Below are 22,938 nucleotides of genomic sequence, written 5' to 3'. Positions count from 1 at the left end.
GTATCAGACAGAGAGGTAGGAAACTGTGAAGAGGAAGTCAGTGCTATATAATCTCAAAATAAATATCCATTTTTCATTCTGTACTTTATAATGTTGTGATGCATACTTCACTTGTAGCTTTTGAAATGCTTGATTTTAGTTTTTAGTGTTTTATTTTTAAGCGAAGTGAAGTGACATGAAGGCCAAGTATGGTAACCCATCCAAGTTAGTGCACAGTACACACATTAGGGGCATTGAGCCACACACTGCATGCCGTGGACACATACACCCGGAGCAGTGGGAAGACATTTTTGCTGTGGAACCAAGGGAGCGATTGGGGGTTAGGTGCCAGTCGTTTCAACAAAGACAAAAGATTAATTTAGACAAAATATTATATACTATTATACTGGTCGTTTATCGTTTAACAGCCGTAACATAAACAAAGGTTGAAAAAAGTCACTCAAGAAATGTAGCAACATTTTGTTTTAGTCTTCTCTCTCAATGGATATTTCCCTTTTTAAACCCTCACTGGGCCAAACAGATGCATTTCCATTTTGGTGACTGGTTTTCAAAGTGAGAACAGCAAAATCAAAACACCAAATAATTCAGTTAATTTGAACCCCATTTATTTTAAGGTGTTTGTCTGCCGAAATCAATCATGCATGGATCTGGAAGGGGGGCTTCATTTCTAAATTGGAAGGGAGTGATTTTCTCACTATGCTCCTGATGCTTTCATACGGGATACTTTGATGGATTTCCGCTCACTTTCAAACATTGATCTCCAGGTGATGAGATAAATGATTTGGCCTCAGTGACTTTGGTCCCCTTGTGAGAAGTGGAAGTCAGCCATTGCTGGATTTATAAGCAAAAGCCTTTAAAAAAAAATGCAGTTAAACAGCTGTTAAATGAAAAACATGAGCGGCTCCCATATCGTAAGAAGCCTTTAAATTCATTGAACCAATAAAGTGAAAGTGCTTCGTTCATTTAAGAGGCTAAATTTAGCCCATTTTTATCAAGACTTGAGACCGTTTCTTTCTCATAGGTACTTACGATAGGTACTTATGTCTGCCAGCATAAAGTGCTGGCCTGTTCGTCATTCAAGAAAATGTTAAGAGAAGGAAGAGCTGTTTTTTTACTTTGGGGTTTCCTTCTCTTTCTTGCTATACAGTATATAATATGTTTGTCCACAGCTATCCATGTTCTCAAAATATTTATATACAAACATATACGTATGTAGGCTATACAGTAGTGCATGTACCTGCTTATTGAGAGACAACATTTTTTATATTTTATGTATAATTAATACTTTTATTCAGCAAGGATGCATTAAAAAGGTAAAGACAGAAATAATATTACAAACAATCTTATTAAAGTTAAGCTTGCACAAAAATATGAAACAGCTCAAGTGTTTTCAACAATGTTAATTCTTGAGCACCACATTAGTATATTATGATTTATGGAGGACCCTGTGACACTGGAATAAATTACATATTAAAATATGGTGAATTTAAATTGCAATAATACTCGATTTACTGTACTTTTAAATCAAATAAATGTAGCCTTGGTGAGGATAAGAGACCCTTCAAAAACATGAATGGAGCTGCTTGTAAACTGCATTTATGGCTCCATCACAGGCTGCCAACGTGCGCTGTTCCCTCATAAATGCACGTTTGTCCCGGTGTTCGCCGTGAATGATGTTGAATTTACACTGACTCAACCTCAGCAGTACTTTCACTACATCTCTGTCCCTCGTCTTTCCTTTCATACAACATCCTGGCACAGATAGGGTGGATTTATGCCCATGTAGGGAGCCGTGGGGCCTAGCGGACATGATAAATGGGCCAGCGTGTATAGGCCCGACCAAAGCCTCCGCAGGAACGCTGCGCACAGCCAATGAGTTACAGTTGTGGCTCCTGTCATGGTGTGCGTTAGTACGAGCGACTGCTGACAGCTGTTTAATCACGGACGTTTCCATGTGCTCGCCCGACGACATCAGCAGCCTCTGAGACCAGCTGTCATGAAGTAGGGGAGAACTCTGCAAAACTGCGCCCCACCTCGCGCATCTCCAAGCCAGCTCTCCTCCGTGTCCCCACACTTTAGCACATTAATTAGAGCTTCCTCATACCTTAATTACTCCAAGTTCTATGCTAATGCCGGAGTCCTGTGTGAATTGCCCGTCGTTTCTTGCAGACTCTCTGCCTGATTTGCATTTCACAAAAGGTTTACTTCTATTCCTGGATGAAAGGGAGAGAGAGAGAGAAGCAAATGATTTGTGATGGGGAAGAGGGGTTTGTGCTAGTAAAGTAAAGCTGTGGTTCACTTTCGTATAACCTTGTGCTTCACTTATGGGTCTTTGTTTTATGTGCTGTCTCAATTATGGCAAGGCTGGGCTGCTTTCCTGAATATCATTTCCTGTTCAGAATACAAAGCACTTTCATATGTTCTTTTACAGTGCCAAGCTCAATGTTTGTCTCGGTTTCTCATTAAAAGTATTGAAAGATTATTATTTTTTAGATAGTGCTGCTCAATTTCATCTCAACGTTGACTTTGTGCTACATTGTTCATCGGAGCTACTGTAAAAGAAAACTTTAGCACAAGTTCTGCCTGGAAGACTCAATTGTTACATCACTTCTACCTTCTCATCTAACCAATCGTGATCTAATACTCGTAGTATAAAAGATCGGAACTTACACATGTCTGCGTTTGCAGATGCTGACGCCAACATTCTCCTCCATCCTCCCCACCACCACCAGGATGGTCCCTTCCTTTACCTCCCAGGGGGTCGGCTGCGCCCCTGCCTTCGTCTCAGGCAGGATATGCAGATTCCGTTACCCTCGGATTGCGAGCTACGGGCGGGGCCTACGCCAAATAACTTTATAACTCAATATTTGCTTGCTAGGCTGTTAATAAATGTAGGCTTTGCTACGTTATTTTACCTCCCGAGTCTTTCTGGTAGAACTAAAGGTCATTGTGGTCTGAAAGTTTGAAAGGTGAATTCTACATCTTAATACTGAACAGAGAAGAGCACTTTTTTGTTAGGTTGCAACCCATTTCAAGCCATTGGGAATTATAGCTTTTTAACAATTAAACCTTTAGCGAAGAAAATCTCATGTTTGTTTGTTTCTCCTAAACAGTAATGATAATGAACTGACGTCGCAGGGAGGCTCTTTTGGTTCACAGCTTTTCACTTCAGTAGTGTGACATGTGTCTTCAATAGTTTAAGAAAAGGTCTCAACAGTGTATCAAACTGTGCTTAGTTTTGCCCTGAGTCCAATAAAAAATCAGAAGTTTCAAAATGAATTCAACTGTTTCTTGTCAAATTTCTTCAACGTATCTGAGCGGTGCTATTCACCTTTCATTTTTTTACTCTATACTCTGTCACTGGTTGTCTCGTTTGTGTCTCTCTTTATTTCATCTTTTAAAAAAAGATTTCACCAGGAAGGAATTTAGTTTTTTTTTGTGGCACATATCTGTAATATGGTTGATATTGTTAATATTGATGCCTAATTGTCTATTATTTTTGTCTTCTGTTTTAATTTTCCTGTCATCATTCCATTAAAGAAATAGCGATATAGATAGATAGATAGATAGATAGATAGATAGATAGATAGATAGATACAATAAGAAGATAAAATTAAGTATAAAAATGCCCTATATATTTCTAATATAATAATATTATTATTTTATAGATATTTAGAAATGCTTCTTTTGTTTTTGCACACTACTGTATATCTTCTTTCAATACAAACAGTTACGCACAACTTTTTCATTTGTTTGTCTGTTGCATTCTGTTTTCCCAAATTAAAATGGCACCTTTGCTAAAGTAATGAAACCTTTGAGACACTTGCAAAGAAACATCAACTGATTTGGTTTTCTAATTGGAACATCTTGCGTGCACCTTGTTGCTTGTGTGTTGTAGCTTGTCCTTCATGTTTATCTTTGACCCATAGGACGTGTTCGCTGGTGCCGGTGTTGAGGAACAGGAGAGCAGTAGGGGTGCACAGGGGGAGGGAGACCGAGGTTAGGGCTGGGGGCAGGTGTTGAAATCATCTCGTCTTTCTCTGGGGCACGTTCTGCATGGCTGGTCGCGCATTCATCACCTTCCGTAGGTAGCATATTCTTTTAACTCTCTATGTAGGTTGCTTATTTTTATACACGTCATATCGTCATGGCGGAGGAGTCTGTGAGGAAGACCCCTTTAGCGTAAGTAAAGCTATGGATAGATTCCTGCTTGAGACGTCTGTGCTGTTTAGAGGGGGAATTGCTGGATATTTGTTGTATGTTTCATGTCGTTAAAGAAACGTCTTATTTTGTATATTACTCACTGTTTTGTTTGGATTGTCTTTTTTGGAAGGCGTTCATGTAGTCTGCAAGCATTCTGTGAGTGAATGCTTGAGATGATGACCCTACATGGTGGAAAGAACATTAGACTGAAAGAAAGATTGAGAGAGCTGGAGTGTGAAGGAAATATGAGTTTTTAGTCAGTTCATTAGCTTCAGAATAAAACTGCCTACTAACAACATACTCTCCCAACATACCTTAAATTTGGATTTGGGATTTCGTCTGAGCTATATTGATGTTTATTTGGTTCTGTCCTGTGAGATAAAAAAGTAGATCAAACATTGAACTTGCTGACACATTGGTCAGTTTTAACATACAACAAATGTTGCCTTATGGGAGAAATATAAAAGTTTAAGAATTAATCATTGAAAAACCCATATCGACCATTAATCTGAATAAATAATATTGGAATTATTTTAGGAAAAACTAAAATTAAATAAAATAAAATTATGGGTTATTGTTTTCTTTTTTTTAATTTAAATTTTTTTTTTTCTGGGGAAATGTTACAATGGGGTTATTAGGTTAAGTAAAATTTGCACACAAAAAAATTAGACAGTTTTCTGGTGAAATGTAAAAAAATGGGTTTTATAAGATAAAAAATAAAACATTTGCTGGTAAAATGTTAAAAACAGGTAGGTGGTTAGTTAAAATATAAAATGTGCCAATTCAATTTCAGGGTTATGAGGTAATTAAAAAAAAAAATCTGGTTAAAATGTTAAAAGTGGGGGGTATTAAATAATAAAAAAAATTATTTGCTGGTAAAATTCAGGGAGATGGGGGTAAACATGTTAGTTTTTTGGGGTTAAAATGTTAAAATTGAGTGTTATTGGGTTGTTAAATGTTAAATTTGCTGGTAAAATTAGGAAGCTATTAGGTAATTTTTAAAAAATCGGCTACTATTGATTTTGAAACTAAATTATACTCACAGTCGATCATGTCCTCTTTCTTTTTCTTCATCTCCCCTCCCCTCCCAGTTTGCACCAGCAAGTTGCCAACTACAAGGAGCAGGTGAGGCGGATTGGGCCGGAGCCCCCCCAACAGAGGCAGCAGGGCCAACACAAGGATGACGCCCCCACCTGTGGCATCTGCCACAAGACCAAGTTTGCTGATGGCTGCGGAAACCTGTGCTCATACTGCCAGACTAAGTTCTGTGCCCGGTGCGGGGGAAGGGTCTCTCTGCGTTCCAATAACGTAAGTAACTTCTACATCGTGTGAGTGGCCAGACTGTTTGCCGTGCTTCTTCGACCTGCATCTGCAAAAGTTAGGAAGAGACAGGGAGAGAAGAGCGCTGGGTGGATGAGAGAAAGGTTAATTGGGCATTAGTCAGAGGAGATGACGCTGCTGGTCACCAGGGGGTCGCCGCACACCCATGCTGGGATGCCCAAGTCGGCACTGAGTCTCCACGGGGGCAGCCTTACCACGCAAAGGGAAGCACCTGAAATGGTGGGCCACCTCCTGGAGTGTGATATTTACCTTCGCTTTATATTCCTTCCACTGCATCCAGAGTGCTAATTAGTGTTCACTCATAATGAATAGTGTTGGGAGTCAACAGAAGGAGAGTAGGGAGTGAGGTCAGTGAGGTGAAGATGGGGGTACATTTAATTATTAATAACACACTGATTTAGTTATGGATGTATCCACTTGGGCATTTGTAGTAAATATGTACTATACACAATGAAGCCAGGCCATTTCTACTGGAACCATTGTCCAAAAGTAACTTTTTGCCACACCCATTTTTTTGTATACTTTTTTGTTGTTGTTGTATAATTTAATGAGAAGTATTTGTTATTGTGCCTATGAAAAATGAATAATCTGTATTTTTGTCATGAGTCGTTCGAAAATGGATATTTAGTTGTATATGCTTATTTCCCCTACTTTTACTTTTAACTGACCTAATTGCCGCCATCCAAACACTCACTGCAAGTTATTTTTAAAATCGCCAATAATTTCATAACACTGTTAAATGTAATCTTTAGCAAATCTCAAAATGAATATACATTTTTAATTCTGCATAATGTTGTGATACCTAAATTCAGTTGGAACAATAATATTTTATTATAGTTTGTGTTTTTAATTTTAATTTAAATAATATAGTATAGAATTTGGTAATCGTCTTAAATATCTGCTTATTGGAATCAGCCAAATTTTAATGTCATCTCTATTTTTAAGTAAATTTTCCACTGGGAAAATAATTTGATGTTAGTTATGGTCTGACTGTCGCCTTGTATTGAGATGTAACTCCTGTATCATTGCATTGCAATTCTTAAAGTATACTTGCGAAGGGTAATTTTTGCTTACATTTGGCACTTGATGAAATTAATTTCTTAACCCTGTCATTTAGATTTGAGAATGGATGTGAGAAAGCTCAAATAGGGCCAGTGTTGTTTTTGGAAAGGTGTCTAGGTGCTCTTGTCTGTGTCCGAGAAGGAGGCAGAAATCACATATGTTCTGCAATGAAAGTGAAGTCTCCGTTGGTATCAGATGGGTGCTGCCCTTAGGTTAGTTTTGCTGAAATGAGCGCATGTTGTTTCTCGGATTCCTTTGGCGCGTGCTATTAATAAGAGTGGCAGGCTTGATAATGGAGTCGCTAGATGCCTGTAGGTTAAACATGGAGAGCTACACCTACTCAATCTGGTGGATTGGAAAGAGTAGCTAAAAGCGATGAAGTACACTTAATAATTCTGTTGCTATGAGTATAGCATGAGTTGGTCCGAGTGAACAGACTTGAAAAAGTTCAATGCACCTTTTACGAAAATTCCTACCATTTAAAGTCTAACGCTTAGTTTCAAACCGCTTTGTATTGTTACAATATTGCTAGTATGTGTAAATGAACAATGCTTAGAATGCTTATTATCAGAGAATGATCGTTCTCCATGCTACTTGGACCGAGAAATTCATGCTTATTTGTCGACAAAATGCGTCATCCGGCGGACTTTTGACAGCTCTGGAGCTTTCAGAGATGATTTTTACATCCAGAACTACAGATTTCATTTTTACAGAACTACAGATTTTTACATCCATTTGATTTTACATTTTTGTATCCCCACTCACGGACAGTGGGATCGACAGAGTAATTAACAACAGTTATTGTAAGATATAGGTTATCAGCAGAGGTGTAAAGAGTACCTAATACCATACTTGAGTAAAAGTACAGATACCTTACAACAAAAATGACTCACCAAATCCAATATGACTTGAGTAAAAGTCTTAGATTATCTGATTTTAACAGTACTTACGTATTTTACTTGTACTGAATGTAGGCTTAAAGAGACATGCCAGTGAAAAACAAGAAACAGTTGAATTGAGAGGAGAGCAATAACGTTTTTTTTTCTTTTCTAAATAAAACACCTCAATATTGCAATAAATCAAGGTCGACACAACACAACAGCCTCTTAAACGTCTACAGAAAATCAAGACTATGTTTAGCTCAAGTGCTCAAACAGGAAACCAATATCCTTCAAAAAGGTCTCTTCAGTATAACGGATAAATAAAATCATGGTAAGTAAAGTTAAAGAGTCAAAGCCTCCTCGCACTGGATGTGCTTTTTGTTTGGCTGCAGGCATGTCCTCATCTCATTTGTGACCCTGGATGGCAAAACCAGTCACATGGGTTAATTTTTTTAAATTGGGATTCATACATCATCTGAAAGCTGAATGAATAAGCTTTCCATTTTTGTTAGGATAGGGCAATATTTGTCCGAGATACAACTATTGACAATCTGGAATCTGAGAGTGCAAAAAAATCGAAACGGTAGGAAATTTACAAAATATCTCCATGGAACATGATCTTTACTTAATATCCTAATGATTTTTGGCATAAAAGAAAAATAGATTATTTTGACTTATACAATGTATTGTTGGCTATTGCCACAAATATACCCGTGCGACTGACTGGTTTTGATCCAGGGTCCCATATATGAAACACCTGCGATTCAGCAACTACCTAATGCTCTGTAAAACTACAAAGTAGCCAAAAAGATACTGAAGTACAGTAACTAACTACTGTACATTTATTATTTTTTTTACACAACTGGTTATCAGTGAAAATTGTATCATACTACAGTAGGTCTACTCTTCAAACAGCATTATGGTAAATGGCTCCAGCTTTCTTACCTGTACTCTGCGATGTTTTGTTCACTATGAACAATGAGCAATCTACAAATTCTGTAAAGGAATGAAAAAAATCATACAGTGTGTACACCTGCCTTGATTGTGCATTTGTTTATCAGTGTACAGGTGTATTAGGCTATAATACAGTAGTAGCATTGTGTGTGTTTTTTAGTATGGTGGCTCTGAAGCAGTAGGACCTACTTAGCAGAATGTCATGTTCTCGTTTTCAGTGACCCATGAACTACCTTTATTCTCACTGGGAATTATTCATGGGAAAATTTAGAGTAAATATCAGTGCAAAAGGCTGCACCTCCAAGGTTTGCCCTGTGGGTGGCAACATACCTGCAAATTTACATCATCATAAAGTGCACACTTGCATGATCTTTTCTTAAAGATTAGTAAGGAAAAAGTGAATAAATACAAAACATTTCCTGTTCAACTTTCCAAGACATTTTTTTTTTGTAACTGGAGTGGTATTTTGACGGCTTTGATGCTGCTGATGCCAATGTCGATCTGTTATTTGCTTATTATTCCACTATGCATCTAAATGGTTTGTTTTCATATCTGATTGTCATTTCATACTTTTCTCTCTTGTTCTTTCCCACCATCGACTGACCATCCTGTTTCTCTCTCACTGTGATGCCCTGTGATGCTGGAGAAGAAGGACAAAGTGGTTAGCATTTTCTATTCTCTTTGTCACTGTGCAGTTTGAACTCTTATCTTTTCTTTCCCTCGCTCCCCTCATTCACACACAAGCTCCTCAATGCATCTATGTTCTCTTGAGTTTTACTATTGTAATTAGTAAAAGCGTAGTTATGGCTTATTTTCATGCTACCTGCACAACACCCAGATTTGCAAAAGTTTGATGTGTTTGGAAGCACGTGCAACTTGATTCAAAAAATGTTGGAGCTAATCTGCTTTCTTACTCTCATGAGGATTGGGTTTAAATTTTTAGATGTGTGTTTTGTCAGATTATAAATGTTTCCTTTAATAATTATGTAATTTGGGTGATGCATCTGTACACACCCAAAATACAGGGTGATGTCAATAGATTAATTAGCAATTGATTTATCGAACCCGAAAGTCATTTTAGAAATAGCATGGGTGGTGTAATTGAGGCAAGATGGAGACTATGAGAACGGGTAAAATGGGGATGTACTACATAATGTGGTGGAGAATTAATTTATTTTGGCAAGACACTGGTAAGGTGTGTGTGTGTGTGTGCGTGTGCGTGTGTGTGTGTGTGTGCGTGCGTGTGTTTCAGGTATACCCTACGTTATGGGTTTCTCCTCACAAAGATGGAAATATCTGAAATCATTGTCTTTGTGGGGAAATTTTTTGGTCCCCATGATAAAAACAGCTTATAAATCCGTGATGGTTTTTGAAAATGTAAAAATGCAGAAAGTTTTATGTGATGGGTATAGGTTTAGGGGATAGAACATACAGTTTGTGCAGTATAAAAACCATTATGTCTATGGAATGTCCCCATAAAACTTGAAAGCACAACGGTGCAAGATGGGTGTAATATTCCAGTGCATGGTGAAAGGTCCCTGTCAACTTGACTGCATATAGTTGGTGAGGAAATGTGTGCGTGCGTGCGTGCGTGTGTGTGTGTGTGTGTGTGTGTTGTCTGTATTTAACAATATGATTAAAATCATTTTTATTATTATTTAAAGTTTATGGCCATTAAGATTTTTTTGAAAGACTCTTGTATTACTTTTTTTACTTGAAATACTTTTATTCAGCAAGGACACAAGGAGACATTCATAATGTTACAAAATATTCAAAAGCACCAAATCAGCATATTAGAATGATTTCTGAAGGATCGTGTGACACTCAAGACTGGAGTAATGATGCTGAAAATTCAGCTTTGGCATCACAGGAATAAATTGCATTTTAAAACGTATGAAAACAGAAAACAGCTTATTTTAAATTGTAATCATATTTCACAATGTTACCGTTTTTTTAAATCAAATAAATGCAGCCTTTGTGACGTCGTCATACTCAAGATTCTAGTCAGATCTTCCCGACCTAAACAATTTGTGGACGGGGCTAAGTTCGGCTGGCATCCAGGCTAGCCTTTGTGAGCTTGGTGACGTCTTTCAAAAACATAAAAAATCTTACGGATCAAAAATGCTAGTGTATATTATTTATTTAATTATATATTTTTGTCATATAGGCCTACATATTTTATAGGTTTTATTTTATACTGTAGATATGGAGTAAATGTCATACCTGAATCCCCCAGGTATTTTGTGAAAGCTTCATGGCTAAAATTGGCTCACAATTACCACATGCACCTATGTACTGTATAGAATTATTGTTTATTAATCACCCACAATACACATTTTATGCAGTTTGTTACATTTCACAAGCAAACTAGCACCCTTTATTTGTGATCTCAGGGCCTGAGAAAGTGTAAAAAGAATGCATGTCCTGCCTGGCCTGCTATACTAAAATGTCCATGCACTGTGCCTTCTCTCATAGAGCTGCATTTGTTAATCAGAACAGTGCCATACACTTCAGTGCTGCAAAAAGATCCCTGTAAATTCAATCCAGAGCTCATTATCCCAATGATTATCAGGCCTCTTGGTAATATCAGTATTTTCTTCTTTAGCCAAGCGTTTCTTTCTGAGTGCTGCTGTTTTTGAAGTCAGATTCTTTTCCCTAGGCGGTACACTCGCCTCTTTGTCTCTTGTTCTCTCATTCTTTCTTTCTTTTCCAAGGATCCATTTTAAACTATGGTCAGCCAAGCTGGGCTTTAGTGCTGGGTTTTTTAACACTATAACTTCAGTGCTACTGGAAAACACCAGCAATGTGTCATTCCACTGCCCACCACCTCAAAGCGACAACATGAAATGATTAGTATTGATCTTTCTGCTCTTCCTTTGCATCTGGTTTGTGGATGCTTCATTGACAGGGACATTTTACCAAAGTCTTTCAGTGAGAACCATTGCTGTTTTAGTGTATCACTGAGATCCTATTTAGGTCTTTATTAATATTTTGAAAATGTTTTTAAAATATTTTGTTTTCATTTTTAAAGTTTTAGTCATTTTGTTGGGTAGTTTTGTAAATTTTTGTTGTGTAGTTTTGTACATTTTTGTTTTTATAAACTTTTTTTACTTTTACTCTTAAATAAGTTTTTAACTTTTAACATTTTTCAACTTTTTTGTTATTTATAAAAAAAAAAAAAAAAAACATTTTTACTGTGTAGTTTGATTACGAAACTAAATTTTGTAAATATCACCGGTCAAGATTATAATATATCGCTCATGTTTCTTTAACATTCCGATACAATTTTTGTGAATAAAGAACAAATTTATACTCACGTGCGTTAGTGTTACTATTGCGTTATCGTGCATCATCTCTGACAGTAGACAGCGTGTGTATAGCCTATGTCGTTGAAGCCGCTCAGGCCGCCATGTTCACCTTCTTCTTGGAAAGCGATGTAGTCAAAACATCCGGCATTGTGGTTTTTCCAGAAAATGCCTTCACTCACTGGACCGCTGCTTACTACCGGGTATTGTGCGCGTTATTTTTTGACATACATCGATGTTGTGATATTCAAATGATGTGGATTTGAAAACAGATGGAATTGTAAGGTAATAATTATTTATTTCTTAGCCGGCAATTCAGTGAAGTGATTGATGCATATGAGTGTGTTAGTTAGAGTATATCAATGTTTTTAGTTCTAATATTCCAGCCGACGTACAGGTAGCCCAAGTTTTTGACGGACGTGATAACATGCGTAAGAAAGGGGTGAAGTTCACGGATTGAAGTTTATTTTGTGGCTTAAATAAATTATATACTGTCTATGTAAATTACATGTTACTCAGAGACTGTCAAAAATGTTACATTCAGCTGTCGCAAATTCGTGGACTTTTGAAAATCAAGTTCGGTGAAAAAAATCAGGAAAGGTGAGGTTTTGATGCACAGTTTTTTTTATGGCTCTTATACCAAACATCTTGTATTTTTAAACCCATGAAAATGCAGATCCTTTTGTAAATAATAGTGGAAAATCACTTTTTAAACCTGGCGTCATATTCTCTCTGTGTGTGTGTGTGTGTATTTTAATTATTTTAGTACATCAAGCTAAACTAAATTAAAATGAGAAATGTTGTCTTGGAAAGCTAAAATAAAAAAATAAAAAAATATTTTTATTTTTACTTCAGTTAATGATTACTTTATTTCAAGTAAATATTTTTTTGAGTGTTTGTAGTTAACTACAATAACCATGTTGAGAACGACTGTCTTTTTAAACTACCTTTTGTCAGGCCTCCAGCAGGACTTTATGTAGTGAAAATACGAGACAGATCCAGCTAGTGGGGATTTGAGTTTGAGGTCTACAGGGACGAGTAATGTGACAATGAAATGCACATACGCACAAATGGCTGTCGGTACCATGGGAGGCGTTGTATTCATAGACCTCATCAATCTGCTTAATTCAGAGAAGGTCCAATGTTTGAAGAGGAAGTAGAACTAAACTTATCACTGCATCGATCCGCAGATGGCTTGTCAAGCACGAGATGTATGTCTCGGTGACGAAAGAGTGAAAGTTGGTTTTGTAACATCAGCAGGGAGATGAAATAGATTATTTACACTATTGATCCCGTATTTAACAATCAGAATAGTCTTTGTATGAGGGACGCGTGAAGAAGTGTTTTGCGAGAGGGCCGGTGGGTGAGCGTCTCCAGGCGCTGATGTACTGGCTCATTAGATGGAATGGACAGTAATGTCTTTTGTGGCAGTCTTTCATCCTTATCCGGGATTTATAACATGCTGAATTATGGGTCTAGCTCAGCCTGTTGCCGCCCCAATTCATCAAGCTGTCGGAGGTGGAAGCGTGCACTGCGTTCTCCCTTTTTCTCCACTCACAGAACTCAAGCACTCACATTTATTCATCCCGTTTGCGTGGACCTGACACCGACGGATGACCCTGCCTGTCCGCATCTCACCGAGTGATGGAAATGAAATGATATTAACAAGGAGGAAGTGGCGGAGTCTGGTGACTGGCAGGCCTTCAGTTGCTAGTCAAACACAGCCAGCCGGAGTGAGATGATGGCTCAGTGGAAAATTAAGATGCTCAGCAGTTGTTTAGCATTTACAGGATGTAAAGAAATTCAGACCTGGTTAAGGTAAATCTTCTCAGGTGGTTCCCAACAGAGTACCAAAATTGTTTACAGAAGAAAAACAATGCTGTTTTTACATTTAATTGGATCTCTATTGACAACCTTTGATATTAATAGAGACGTTGCATCGAGATGGCGCTGTGGGAACGCTCTGCGTGATTGGATCGTGAAGCACTTGTGAAATCAGTCCAATAGGCGTATAGGCGGTGGTGACGGCATGGCATCATGTAACCAAGGCGTTCCCTTTCAAGGGATTTCGAGATGACGCTGTGGGAACATCTCTCCCAACACCACCATAGTGACCAGTGTCTGTCTTGTGTGAAATCAGGCAAGCACAACATAGACAGAATCACCTGGGAAGCCCAAAACTAGTTTGGAAACCCGACGAGTGTGTGGAAAGGAACAGCCCGTCGCATCCCACACCTCTTGTAGGGATACCCCTAATACAAAGCTACAAAGCTGCCATACACCTCTTGCTCCAACGCATCACGTAGAAAACCGGTTTGTTTCCTGTGCAGGGAGCTCTAGAGTGATCGTGGCCTCAACAACCTCAGTTGAGAGACCTCAGTCTATGAGTTGGGGGCCAAACCACACTTCTCAGAGGCCAAACCCACACTTCCATAACTCTGTTCTCCAGAACTCCCGGAAGTAGAGCAATCAGGGAAACCATGCACAGATGCTGTACAGCCACATCTGCAACTCCATATGAGCTACACCACCTCAGGGTGGAGTCTTCCTTCCCTGGGCCTCAGCCCCTGGCTCAAAAGGATGTCTGCTCCCAGAATCTGGTGCCCAGGGATGTAGAGCCTTGATATTTGATATTTGTCTGCTTTGCCCCTGAAAGCAAACCTCAGATACTTCCTGTGATATGGAAGGATAGATATATGGAAGTATGCGTCCTGGAGATCTATCGTGATTAACCAGTCCTCGGATCTGATCTGTGGTATGAGTTGTCTCAAGGTTAACATTTAGAATTTTAGCTACATGACTGACTCGTTCAGAACTCGCAGATCCAAAATGGGACGCAACCCCCCATCCTTCTTTGGAACTATGAAATATAGACTGTACATGTTCTATGGCCCCTTTCTCCAGCAATGTTTTCACTTCTTGTTCCATTACCAGAATCTGCTCTGGGCCCACCATGGTGGATAGGACCCCCATAAACCTGGGCGGGCAAGACCCGAACTGTTTTTGATAACCTATGGTCTGCAGGACCCAACGAGAAACATTTGGCAGTAGCTTCCTCGCTGCCAAAATACTACAGGTACCAGCCTCTCGAGACTTGCTTCTGGTATTTTGTTGCACAATCAGCACGATGAGCTGTAACGGCGAACAGACAGGGAACGACCGAATTGACCGCTCTGGGACCCTCCTTGGAGGGGGCAGGCATTCCAGGACCACTACGTTTCCGGGTGGACCCTGAGATATGTGCTAGCCGGATACCGCTGCGCCCAGAAACAGAGGTGGCGGGGTTAGCATAACGGTCCCCTGAGGGCACTGAAGGGCAGCGGGCACCGTATAATGAGGCGTTAACTGCTTCACTTCGGGGGAGACTGCCCTCGTTGGCCTGACCCCTTGGGCGTCAGGACCTTTTCTCCACAGCATTCTTGGAAATAATAACGGTCCTCAGATCTGTCTTACCCTTTAAAGGCTGCGGTTGAGAGTGCAAGCCCGAACCCCAGTCCTTCAGTGGGGGCTCGGTAGCAGACACTCTGCTACTGTTGAGATATAAGAGACTAAGAGAACCAGTTTCTCAAGACTGGTCTAGGTGTTACTTGAGCAACCAATTCGGTGCACTGTACTGTATAGCGAACCGGCAGGGAACGACGGAACGGACTGCTCTGGGACCCTCCTTGAGGGGACAGGCATCCTAGGACTACTATGTTTCCGGGTGGACCCTGAGATATGTGCTCGCCGGAGACCGCTGCGCCCCGAAACACACGAGGTGGCAGAGTTTGCAGAACAGCCCCCCAAAGGCATCGAAGGGAAATGGGCACCGTATAGTGAGGTGTTAACCACTTCCCCCCGGAATTTAAGAGAGCCAGCCTCTCGAGACTGGTCTCTGGTATTAGCGGCGCACCGGCAGGGCACAGCTGAACTGATTGCTCTGAGACCCTCCTCGGATGGGGAGATAATCCCAGCGCTGCTATGTTTCCGGGCGGACACTGAGATAAGGGCTCGTCTGAGACTAGAACTCTCTGGAGACCATTGCGTCCCGAAGCATACAAGATGATGGGGTTGGCAGAATGGCCCCTGAGGGCACCAAAGGGAGATGGGCACCATATAATAAGGTATTATTGATTTCCCCCCAGGAATTTCACCATTTATTTCCTCAGAATTAAATGCAGTCAAAGATGAAACAGACAAGTAAACACGATCTGGATGAAAGCTGCCTCGGCACACGCGAGAACCAAGATTGAGTCACATAATCTTTATTGCAGACCCATAATCTACGCGCTGCCTCTGCAAACGTGAGATCTGGGCCAAATAATCTTTATTGACTTTCTTCGCTCGAGAAGAAAGCCTACAGGAGCAGAACTAAAACTCTCGATATGTTACACGAATTTATGAGTGAACACTGTCAGCCCCCTTTTACTAGAGCTGAACGAGCATGCTCTACTCCCAAACAAACAACACATAAATCGCGTGTATCCCCACTCGTAATGAAGCAAGGGCAGGGAGAATATAAATTTGCTCGCCATTATATTCCTGTCTAGATATATAATATGCTTGTGGACAAACAGAAATAAATAGACAGAGATAGTTTCACACATTGTGGTCTGGGTGCGCTTTATAGCTTCCTGCCATGACGTCACCCGCCTATACGCCATTGGACTGATTTCACAAGTGCTTTACGACGCAATCACGCAGAGCGTTCCCACAGTGTTACCTCGACGCAACGCGAGTTCCATTGAAAGGGAACAGTAATAATAGAATATATTAAAAGTAATTTTTTGTAACAATGTAAAAGTCTTTAATGTTACCTTTGACCATTTGAATGCATCCTTGCTGAATAAAAATATTTATCTAAAACAATTATTTAAAAAAAAACATACTGGCCCCAAACTTTTGTATAGTAGTGTACAGTTTCTCCTACCTTTTAAAAGTGTATTTATTTTGCTATCCCAACTATGCATTATATATATAGTTGCTTGCATTTTATTACTTACTTTTAGCTCAGGTTTTACCTTGACTCCAACAGAACAGACCTGTAAAACACCTTTTGTTGCAACCCACCAGATATGAACCACAGCTGTTGCGTGTGCTCAGTGATTTAGACAGAGAAACCATACAAACAACTGGAGATATCCATGTGATTTTGATGATCAATCGATTTGTCAATTTCAGCTTATACACGTTTGGTAATCTCCTTTTAACAAGAGGTTCTGGATCCGTTCACAACAAACATCTTTTGCATGCACACTCAAGTACTTACTTTTCATGCATATTTAAACACGTAGGCTATACTTCCACAAGAACTGAGACAAATTTTTCTTGCATCCCAAAAGCATGGACAGAGTTCGGTTTTACACAAACAAAAATATACCATCTTTTGCACACACATATATATTAAGCACACATGCATGCAGATGGGAGAAATAAATCATATAATATTTTAGTAATGTAATATTTAATATATATATATATATATACAGCATATAAAAAGTCAATAAGTGAAAAGTCTCGGTGCTCCCTATGGCTGTTCCATGGTTACAAATAGACAGAATTTGCTTCACCTAAAAGCATGGATATTTCAAATCCACTGTCCCACTCAAACAGCAACACAGAGCTTTAACACCTTTGGAAAAAGACGTGTTTCTCTGCTGTTTTCACACTGATCCTTGGAGAATGAAAAGGGAGGTGGTGAGATAGACGATGCATAGCAGGTTTTCCTATTTAAACTGAATTTTGCACCTATCCTGTAATCCTAATACTTACACCTCCTGTAGCCTAATTGTACTTTTTCTTTTCTTTTTTATAGGTGATTAATCTTAAATTGATCTAAACAGGATATCTAGAGTTTTAATTTATTTTGTGTCTGGTGAGATTTGTTCATGTGATGGTTGTCGTGAGATTTGGGTGAAGCTAGCCTGTTATTGTTTGATCTGAAGTTGAAATCAGCTGAGAGGAAGAGAGATTAGGCTTGTTTGAGATGCGCCTTGCCTAGCCTGAAATGTAGTCGAGAGTTGGCGGCTGCAGTGAGGGGAGGAGTGAAAAAAGTGCAGGCAAGACGTACAGCTCTTTCTTCTCGCAGTGGATCCTACCTGCGAGATCAAAGGCGAATATCACGTGATTCACGCCCGGTGTTGCTAATAAACTGGATGTAATTTAAGTTCTGTTGCTTTTATATGAAAATAAATATAATGAACAAGACACCCAAATTACTTATTTAATTCCATTCCAAATACGTTTATCAATAGGTTTTGCTTTAATACAGACATATGTTTATATATGTATATTTTTTTAAAATAAAAGGACATCACACATACACACACACTTTTATATAGATTAGGAATGGGTTATATCAGAAATTGACCAGAGAGTGGTGCCTTTATAATCAATGAAGCTAAGCTTGACAGTGAAAACTCTGTAGTATGTAGAGCTCACGCTGAACAAACTCGTAAACAAAATGCCATATTGAGCAGATTCTGACTAACTTGAACACGTCTGATTGGCCTTTGCATTCACACTCTTCAAACATGTTTTTGATTGGCTTCAATGCTCAACGCTACAAAAACACGTAAATAGAAGCCTTTGATGCTCTTCACAGAGGCCTTACACAAATACATACGGGAGATTTGAAAGCAGCGCCTATCAGCGGGTACTGGATTGACCTAGTACTCTATACTACCGGTACTGCAGCAATACTGGTAATGTTACGTTTTTAAAATTTAAATATAGACTTAGTACCGGTACTTTTGACAACCCTATATCTTTCATCTTAAAAGATTCAGAAAAAATGTATTCCTTTTTGACCCATTTAATATCTAACTTTAATTTGAAAGGTTCACCCCTCCCAGGGATTGAACCTACCACTGTATGTCTTGCAGCAAAGACTGTCACAACTGTCTTGTGCTTTTACAGTTCTTGCGAGGAACATTTCTTGGGAAAACTCAGTTTGTTGATTTACAAAGCAATTGCTAAATTAACACATTCTATAAAATTGTAAAGCTGTGCATTATTAATACAGTATTAGACTTTTATTGTCTGCACACAGGGACACATAATCTGAACGCAGTTTGTCTTGATTAAAACGGCTGCCTCCTCCTGTCTTGTTGTTTATAAGTGATCTATGATCTGAGAGCAAGTGTCTCTTTCTCACACTCTGTACAGTGTTGTTGGAGGAGAGGTGGCTGGTATTTGAGTGCTGTAATCCGTGTGGGGAGGGTCGGGTCTCTGCCTGACAGCTGGGGATTCTGCTGCTGATTTACTTTAGATTAGTTTGGAGCTCAGCCAGCACTGTTCAATCACAGGATAATGCTTTTTCATTGTTAGAGCGCTGCCCCTTTTGCCCCTCTCTGCCCTGTACGCACCATGCCATCTCTTTACCTACACCACTCCCACCATGCCTACATTGTGTCATGCGTGTGCGTTTTTTGTTTGTTTGTTTTCAAATTAAAATTGTATATAATTAGCCAGGTGCATAGAGTCAGACATTAGGGCTCTGGGTCAAATTTGCTACCAGCAGAGACAAACATTCCCCAGATACCGGTAGTGCAAATGTGGGGTATAAATGCCCTGCTGCAAATTCCTGTTCTGTCTAATGTTGGATTCATAATCATAATTTTGGAGGTGGAATGTTATAACAAAATTAACCAAACTCTAAATTAATTAAAAATATGAATAAATACTGTATAGTATACAAATAATATAAGTTTCAGTGGGGGAAAAATAAATAAAATTAAGCTTTGGAAACACAATGTGAAGTAAACTATCAAAACCAAAATGTGCCGTGATGATAGACCATAGGACTGAGGAAGGTTAAATAATTTCATATAATTACAGCTTTTGAGTTTGATGCTGATTCCATTTTATACAGTAGGTAACACGGCTGTAATTGTTATTTTACTTAGGCTAATCGATTCATTTAAAGTATGTGTTATTAATGGGTGTACACTTTTTATGGATATAGGCGGAAAAACACTTGAAGGTAAAAATGGACTGAAAAGTCAATTCCAGGGGACAAATATTGCCCTTTTTTATGAAAAGGTTAATGTCTGACTTAGACAGAGTGATGATAGATCTCAATAAAAGATGATTGAGTGTTTGAATTACATGGGATGAGGGTTTTATCACCCCGTCCTGTCATAGATGTGAAGATGTGAATATTACTTTCCACTTTTTTACATTTTTGTATGCTATTAAAATGTTAGAAAAATAATGTTGATTTGTTTAGTTTATGTTTCAGTAAAATCATGTGCATTTTGAGTTTAGATTTATCAAATAAGTTAGTTGAGTGACAAAGTAAAAGAAGAAAGAACTAGGACAGGAGTTCTGGTAGCAGGTGGCACATTTGAACATTTCGTTTTCCGACTATAACCAGAGCGTGTTTGTCTGGCAAGGACATTAACAGCAGAAGGCTGTGTGTGTGCGTAAGCTTGTGCGTGTATATGTTTGCGTCTCTCTGTGTGTGTGTTTGAGCTGTGTAAGATCACTTGTTTGGCCTTGCATCCGCGGGATCAATGGTAGTCTTCACTGAGTAAAGTTATGCAGTGAGCTGGGGAATTTTTTAACATATCCCCAATGGTGCTGGGCGGCTGCCTGGATAAATATAGATGTGTTGATGCGTGTCTCTCCCTCGCTTACTCTCTCGCTCAACCTCCCAAGCTTTTAATCAAAAGCAATCTGGAGGAGGGAAGTGGAAAAAGGGAGAAAAAATGTGGAATGTGCCAAGATCTTTTGTGTTCCTCGCTCCTGATCCTCCTGCTAAAGGAATCGGCAGGCTGGTTTTCTGTGTGTGGAGGAGGGTGATGGATAGCGCTGCTAATGTTTGCGTGTAGCACGGCCCGACCCTCCATGCTTTTCCCCACAGTTCCTGCGAATCTTCCCACAGTGACCACGGTCAATGCCTTTGCTCTGGCATGTGATTACATCCCACGGTCCACGCAATTTCAGGTTTCAACCTCTTGTTTCAACAACACCCACCTTCTGTCAGCTAACATTAGTACCTTGTATGCATTGTTTGTCTTTACATTTATCACTGCTAGCACAACAGTTTCCTTTCTGTCTCATTTTTTTCAGTTCACACCTCCTCCTGCCTACATTATTCCTTATAGCGAGCTGCCGTTTTGTCTGTCAGACCTGAGTCACGTATCGCAAGGTTTCAGTCTCTGCCAGATTAGCTCTTTTTTAACGCCTCAGCTTTTATTTTTGGTCTTTACATGATTAAGAACAGTTTACTGACAACCTTAGCAACGTACAGGCTTTCATCTGTAGCTCTGTCAGTGAATACATGTTTTATGGCTTACGGTTACATGTACAGTAATTTATTTGGTTATTATCGTTTATTAAAAAACGGGGGCCCATTTGTTAACATTATTTAACTACATAGTTACATGAGCTAACAATTAAACTGATTTATATGTATTACAACAGGTTATAATTAATTATAAATATAGATCAGCTTTCAGAATTAACTGAATTTACTGATCTGTTCGTTCACTGAACTGACAATCAGAGCTGTCCGACATTCTTCTGTCAACTATTAAGAAAGATTATTCTCCTGGCCAAGAAGAATAACTTTCTTCTATTAATACTAAACAGTACAAAAGCATGTAGCAAGATCAAATGTTTAAGTGACTTTGATTTGTGGCCTCAAATACAGAGACAATCAAGCATGTGTATAATGGGTTTAATAAATGAATCTACGGTACATACAATTAAACTAAGTGAAGTATATATTCAGAATAAAGAAAAGTAAAGAAAAAGAGAGAAGAAGAGCAAAGAATGGCAAGATTTACAATCAGTTAAGCCATAAGATAATCAAAATCACCTTCTTAAAAGGGATTAAAGCTTAGAGACGCATCTAAAGATTGATTAAATTATTGGCTTTGGTGCTGAACAACAAGGGTCCTTATTCTTGTAAAATACGGATATTCTTCATTTGTTCATTAGGAGTGAGCTGAAGCGTTCTTTGAATTATTCCAGAGATCGGTTTTGTCCTTTTTGAGCGGGAGAAAGTTACTTTGTTCTCCCCTCACACTTTATTTGCATGTTTATGTTGGTCTGGAGAATTTGTGCAGTTTTACACCAAAGTATGGTGAAAATAGTATGATGCAATTTATGGAAACATACTATACACTATTAATTAAGGCATGAGGAGAGGGGATCATTTTCATACCTGCCTGGTTTGGGACAACATTAAAGCTGTGATACAGTACATTCACAAATCTGAAAACAAGCATTTGAAGTTACCCTAACATAACTGAAGAATCCTAATTAGGCTAATATAGTATGATTATGGGTTAAATGTAGCAATGTCTATTCCTATGTGTATTGTGCATTCGAAGTGTCCTCTGCACCACATGGCATTTGGTGTCTGGTGATGGGAGAATGCTTTTGGAGAAGCTTGAGGAAAAAGTTGGGAACTGTTCTGTTTAATGTCATCAGTGCCAAAAAAAGGTGAAAACGGCTTTCAATGGATTTGAAGTGTTGTTTTTTAGAAACCATATGAAGTAACCTGATTTTTTTTTTAAATATGGAAATAACTAATGTCATTGACCCAGAATCATGAATTGCATGAATGTGCCATCCTTATTTCGTCTGTCTTTTCCCCCCTAGTATTATATTTTACACACAGGTGAAGTGTGCAATTGTTTTCCATGTCAAAACACTTTCTCGTATTCCAGAATAAAATGTATAAATTAATGAATTAATAAGCCACTTGTACAGTAGGTTGATTAATTTGTTGGCAACCACCCTCACACAGCGTTTGAAATGTGATCTTTCTTCTACCCTAGGTAATGTGGGTATGTAACCAGTGCCGAAAGCAACAGGATATACTCACTAAATCAGGGGAATGGTTTCCCAGCCATGGGCCCAAACCTGGAGAGCTGGGGTCTGCAGTGAGTGAACCAGCCATGTGTGGAGACCCCGTTGGAGAGAAGAAGTTGCGCTCTAGGTCTCAGAACCCTCTTGACTCCTCCGTTTCTACTGCCCAGTCACCTACCCCAAACGACCCCAGAAAAGGCCCCTCTACAGGGTCAGCCGACACGCCGTCATCGCGCTCACGCAGTGAGCCTCCACAAGATAGGTACACTTCAACCTCTCTCTCATATACAACATCTAATATCCCAGTTAATATATATATATATATATATATATATATATATATATATATATATATATTAGGGCCGGGACTCGATTAAAAAAAATAATCT

General features: G+C 39.0%; 1 protein-coding gene and 1 long non-coding RNA gene across 11 annotated transcripts in view; one reads left to right on the top strand and one right to left on the bottom strand.

The window, feature by feature from the left end:
* The window catches only part of rims1a (regulating synaptic membrane exocytosis 1a), a 73,804-nt gene that overhangs the window by 15,957 nt on the left and 34,909 nt on the right, over positions 1-22,938 (top strand). For 9 of the 10 annotated variants that reach the window (XM_079635026.1, XM_079635034.1, XM_079635032.1 and 6 more), the window contains exons 3-4: positions 5,295-5,511; positions 22,519-22,811. In XM_079635026.1, coding sequence (XP_079491152.1) covers positions 5,295-5,511; positions 22,519-22,811 — 510 coding nt within the window. Of the gene's footprint in view, positions 1-5,294; positions 5,512-11,816; positions 11,950-22,518; positions 22,812-22,938 lie in introns of those variants that run through there. The other variant, XM_079635035.1, reaches the window with a different exon arrangement.
* Positions 4,310-5,371, bottom strand: LOC307010401. Its single transcript, XR_013800189.1, has 3 exons — positions 5,247-5,371; positions 4,518-4,574; positions 4,310-4,385 (listed from the first exon to the last, which is right to left on the bottom strand). It is a non-coding gene; the product is annotated as an uncharacterized lncRNA (long non-coding RNA).

This window comes from Phoxinus phoxinus, assembly GCF_949152265.1.
Source record: "Phoxinus phoxinus genome assembly, chromosome: 14".
Taxonomy (NCBI): domain Eukaryota; kingdom Metazoa; phylum Chordata; class Actinopteri; order Cypriniformes; family Leuciscidae; genus Phoxinus; species Phoxinus phoxinus.
Note: the sequence above shows the minus strand (reverse complement) of the source record. Positions and strands in the feature narration are given on the sequence as shown.